Genomic DNA, 5,443 nt, shown 5'->3' on the forward strand with positions numbered 1-5,443 from the left:
AAAGTAGGGGCGCAGGTGGCTTCCACAGGACACTGGAAGGGGCAGTATCTGTGGCCTTTTGGTAGGATCCCAATTCGTCGGTCATCCGACGTGACGTCGAGAGTGACCGACTGAAAGGGAACTACATTTTTGAATCTACTTTTCTATGAAAAACAAACATAAAAGCAAGTGAGAAAAAGACAGACAGATCCAGACCATTTTATGTAAGCAAAGATGCTGGAGGAGAAACTGTCCATGCTGGTAGAGCAGAAGCTGTCGTGGATCGAGTGTTTCAGAGCTCACTTGAATCAGCTCTCCCTCACACTCCCACTGGGCATCCATGAAATCCACGAATGACCGGCCTGCACTTGAATGCTTGTACCAACACACCATTTGTGTCATGTGTCTCACTTTGATCACTCTGCATCTTTGCCAAATTTAACAAAAAATAAAGCTGTTAATTAATTACATCGTCACATGAGTATTAAGTTATAACATAGCCCCTTAACCTTAAGAAGCTGCTAAAAATAAAGCTCAAGTTATATTCCCACACTGACATGTACGTGATGGTTCTCATGGCTTTAAGTCATCTGTTGCTACACTAATGACTTTGCAGATCTGACGAGTCCAGATTGCACGTTTCAGTGGTGATAATTAGAGCCTGACCCGAGGGCTGGATCTTGAGAAGGCCTCTGTCTCTGGCACTATCCCTGAGCTGCTGCTCCACTTCCTTCATCAGCTGGAAGAGAGGAGATAGCGCTACTAGTCTGGACCAGTCCTCCTCTGCAACACCAACACCAAAGATTAAAATAAATGCTGTTCATTTCAACTTTCTATTCATCAAAGAATCCTGAAATCCTGAATCACAAAATTATTAAGCAGCACACCTGTTTTCAACATTGATAATAAGAAATCAGAATCAGTATTTATCTGCCACAAAAACACTTATGGATCTCAATAAAAGTGACAGATTTTGATGAACATTAATGAACCAAATATTATATTATTTTGTACATTTGTTGTAAAAAATACTTTAAATAATATTATTTTGTAGTGTATCGCTATAGCAAAATAAACTGTAAAATGTTAGTTTAACACAGTTTAACCAGAAACCAGCTTTCTGTTGGTCAACGTGGCGAATCAGAGTGACTAACCTGAACCCGATGCAACATCTACATGGGGAATCTTTCGCCCTGGATTAATTTAGAAATGAATGGATTTTACATCTGAAAACTGGCCGAACAACAGTAAATGTGACTGCACCTTAAGTCTGAATGCTTTGAAAAGGTAACAACGCACTGCTCCCCAGTAAACAGCATGATTTAAGGTGTAATTCATGTCTGTAGAAAAAAATGGCAGCATTGCAGTACTCGAGTCCGGACATTACTTTCATAGTTACACTAATTGTTACATTTTAAATAGGGTAACTTGTAATCTCTGTAACCCATTACATTTCCAAAGTAACCTTCCCAAAACATTTGCATCAACGTTCTCCTGTAGTTCAAATGTGACCTTCAAGGTTAAAAGAACCTACGAGTCCTAAACACACACTGTTCAGCTTAAAGCTCTCAAGAAAAATGCTCTGACCTGCTAGCTGTGGGATACTGATGTGTGCGGACAGACCAGGTTCCTGGAGAGATTGGACATCTGTATGGAACAAGAGAGAACATCATGTTGTGATCTGAAATGAGGATGCTGGTAACATCTCTGACTTAAGACAGCCTCACCCTGGCTGTGGATCAGCTGCGTTTTTTCCTGGCTTTTCTTTGTGTAAGATGGGTTTGACAGAGGAAGAGAGGGCACCGTGGCATTCTGTTCACTCGCAAATGGAGCCTTCATTTGATCTTTAAAGGAATGAGTTGAGACACCTGGCGCAGCAGGAGAGACAAACACAGCGGTGAAATTCTACAGGCTGACAACCAGAATCTCACTATTTATTCTCCTTGCATTCAAAAGTACCTTTTACAACAGACACAGATTCGGTCCACACTCTGGAAGTGCTGTCTTGGCCGAACGCCTGCTTCCCTTTTAAGAAACATTTCGCAACCATTTTCATGAACATTTCGACAAAAGCATGACTAACGTTTCTATAATAAGACATAAATGAAGATATTGTACCAGAGCTCTTCTGCCGCTGCGTGCTGGTCGACTGGCCAAGTGCTTTGGTTTCCTCCAACAGCTGAATAAGTCGTTCAAGTCGAGGAAGGATTTTCTGCTGAGTCATGGCTATTACTTTCAGAGGGTTTCTGACACCCTTGGGCTGCAGCACACCAAAATCCTTATACCAGAATGTGCCAGAAACCAAAGACTAGAGGAAACGAATCCATTCAGTAGACTGTCAGAGGAAAAGGTGAAATAAAGTCTGCTAAAGAGTTCCTAATTGTACCAAACAGATACAGAACAGCTCTAAGGTAAACCAAGGACATCACTACAGAATTATCAGTCAGTGTCATGAGTATATATTGCACGTCTGGCCTCCGGCACGTGTTACCTGTGCAGTGTCAGCACGCAGCTGGCAGACCTGACGAGCACAGAGGAGAGACGAAAGCACAGCATCCAGCTCTGCTTGTCTCTGCATTAATTGCTCCCACAGTTCCTGCACCCTCAGTTCCCCATCCTGTGATAATCACAAGACACTGTGTTATTCATCCCAGACCACACTCCATCAAACTGGAAAATGGCTAGTGCAGAGGCAGAATATTGGCAATTGCACCAATAGCCACGTAAAGGATATCAAGCTTCCAATGCATTGATCTGCTCATTCAGCTGTTTAACGACGTAGTAATCAGCTCAACAGCATTGTATCTTTCTGTCTGAGGGCGAGAGTGTGTTTTTATGTTTCAAAGGGAAAACAAGCTGACCAGATGGTGTGTTTCCTGTGCCGACAGCCGATCCTGGTCCCTCCGCAGTCTCTCCATGGACACACTCACTCGGTTTAGCACGGCCTTAAGCTCGGTGTGCCAGTAACACTGCTGCTCCCACTCCTACTCGTCTCCTTAAAGGAAGAGTTCACAGAGACGAAAACTTTGTCGTTTTTATTCACTATCATGTCATTCCAAACCCTAAAGTGGTGAAACAAAATTGAGGACAAAACATTTTTTTCCAAACAATGACAGTTAATAGTCACATCTGTTAAAGTCGGCATGAAACAGAAGATGCGACTGTCTTTTCTTCTGTATTGTGGTGTATTTCCGAGTGAAACTGCTTCTTAAATGAGATCAAATGTAGAGCAGGATTTAATTTTGTCAATCAGAAAATGACTGGATCATTCGATTGCTGTCGTTTGCTATTGCTGTGATCTCATTTGAGTGACAGTTTGTCCCGCCCTCACGGCAGAACGTATGTTATCAGGGAAGAGATGTTGCTGCAAGAGGGAGGGGAAGTTATTTTGATTACGAAGGCACATTAATTAAAAAAAATAATGTGCATGGATAATTCATTTATAATAAACACTGCAATATTCCATAAAAAAATAAGAATTGACAATTTTGATTTCATGATGACTTCAAGCCAACAAACTCTCAGGGCAATTTGTAACTATGCTACAGTTTGGCAAATTGTTGGCTAATTCATATGAATTTGTATATTCTCATCCATACATTTTCTTACTGTCTGCTTATGCCCTAGTGATGGTTAGAATCGGATCAGTGAAGGAATCATTATTTTGAACCGATTTGTGATCCTGAACTTGTTTACAAATCAGACTAAACTATTTGATCGCAACTGTTGAAAAAATTATATTGATTTGTTCACAAATCAGAGTATGACTCAGTGGTTCAGAGCTTTGATTCTTAAAGGGGTCATATGATGCGATTTCAAGTTTTCCTTTCTCTTTGGAGTGTTGCAAGCTGTTCGTGAATAGATAAGATCCCTTAAGTTGCAAAGACTAAAGTCTCAAATCCAAAGAGATATTCTTAATAAAAGTTAAGACTAGTCCACGCCCTCCTAAAATGCCTCGTTTAAACACACCCCCACAGTCTACGTCAATGTGTGGGAAGATTTGCATAATGCCGCCCAAATGTTCACGCAAAGAAAGAAGGTGTAACTTTGATTCTCGCTGTAGTATTGTTGCCGCCGCCGCCATGTCGTGGAGATGCTGTGTGTTTCGTTATGAAAGAGAAACTACTTTGTTTGGCCTTCCAAAGAGGACACAACTAGAAATCAGTTGTTAAGTTGTATTTACAACACTGTTCCAGAACAGTTCAACCCAAATATTCAGATGTGAGCAACGCACTTTACGGAGGACGAGGATTGTTTCCTGGAAGAGTAGCCTACAATGCCGTGTTCTGACAAATAATGCTGACTCACAGCCTGTAAGTACGCTTTCATATTTAAAGGATTTGCCACTGATGATTCAAACGCGAGTTTTGAGCAGTGTAGAGTAGCACTTGTTGTTTGTCGTTTCTCCGATCACAAATGCAGACATGGTTTTATGTTTACATGGCGCGATGCAACGCAACGCGTAAAAAGACAGTATAAGTCATTATATTCAGGACTTATGTCCCCACTGGATGCAACAAATGCCTCGTTTATAATGGATTTTAATGTTTTTGTCTCGTCGCTCCGGCCTGACAGGGCATCACAGTATGGTAAGGGGCGTAACATTTCAGTCACACGCTTGAGGTATTCAGCCAATCACAACGCACTGGATAGCTGGATAGCTGGCCAATCACCGTACACCTCGCTTTTCAGAACGATGAGCTTTGTAAAAATCGACGCATTTCAGAAAGGTGGGGCATAGAGGAGAAACAATAATGTACAGTATGTGGAAAATAATGTGTTTTATTAACCTTAAACCGCATAAACACATTTCATTACACCAAATACACAAAATAATGTTCTTTTTTAGCAACGTCATATGACCCCTTTAATAACTACTAGTAACCAGCAAATTAGGAGTTAATTGAGGCAGAAGTCATAGTTTATAGTTAGTTAACAGTGAGAACTTAAAATAAAGTGTGACCAGAAATTCTGTTCTTTTCAACATTCTATACATCAAAGAATCTTTAAAAAAGAAGTATCATGGTTTCCACCTTTCCAACTGTTGCACAACATTGATAATAATAATAAATGTTTCTTAAGCAGCATATTAAAATGATTTCTGAGGGATCATGTGACACTAGAGTAATGATGCTGAAAATTTTGACTGCTCTAAAATATGAAACTCCAATGTTTCAGGAGTTTAGAACATGCTTATTCGATAACTCTTTTATTTCCTATATGGGTTTATTCATGAATGGTCTGCAAAATACTTTGGTTAAAATTCCTCAGTGGTCGTGTAAAACAACACCTTTTTTACCTTGCTCTGTTCACAGCGACTCATTTTGGGGCATGTCCCTTTAAATGCTAATGAGCTCTGCTCACCCGCCCCTTTCTTTGTGGAAGAGTATGGAGTCAATATAATGCCACATATATATGCAAAATAATAAAGTTTTGCAAAAGAAAATAAAGTTTTGCAAACGAA

At 40.4% G+C, this 5,443-nt stretch overlaps 1 protein-coding gene across 1 annotated transcript in view; it reads right to left on the bottom strand.

The window, feature by feature from the left end:
* Positions 1 to 5,443, bottom strand: part of LOC107670965 (uncharacterized) — a 22,952-nt gene that overhangs the window by 3,328 nt on the left and 14,181 nt on the right. The window contains 8 exon segments of the mRNA XM_016463780.1: positions 196 to 341; positions 646 to 762; positions 1,567 to 1,626; positions 1,707 to 1,847; positions 1,939 to 2,004; positions 2,098 to 2,287; positions 2,471 to 2,596; positions 2,841 to 2,974. Of these exon segments, the coding sequence (XP_016319266.1) occupies positions 196 to 341; positions 646 to 762; positions 1,567 to 1,626; positions 1,707 to 1,847; positions 1,939 to 2,004; positions 2,098 to 2,287; positions 2,471 to 2,596; positions 2,841 to 2,974 (980 nt within the window).

The sequence above is a fragment of the Sinocyclocheilus anshuiensis genome, unplaced genomic scaffold (genome assembly GCF_001515605.1).
Source record: "Sinocyclocheilus anshuiensis isolate Anshui unplaced genomic scaffold, SAMN03320099.WGS_v1.1 scaffold1552, whole genome shotgun sequence".
NCBI lineage: Eukaryota > Metazoa > Chordata > Actinopteri > Cypriniformes > Cyprinidae > Sinocyclocheilus > Sinocyclocheilus anshuiensis.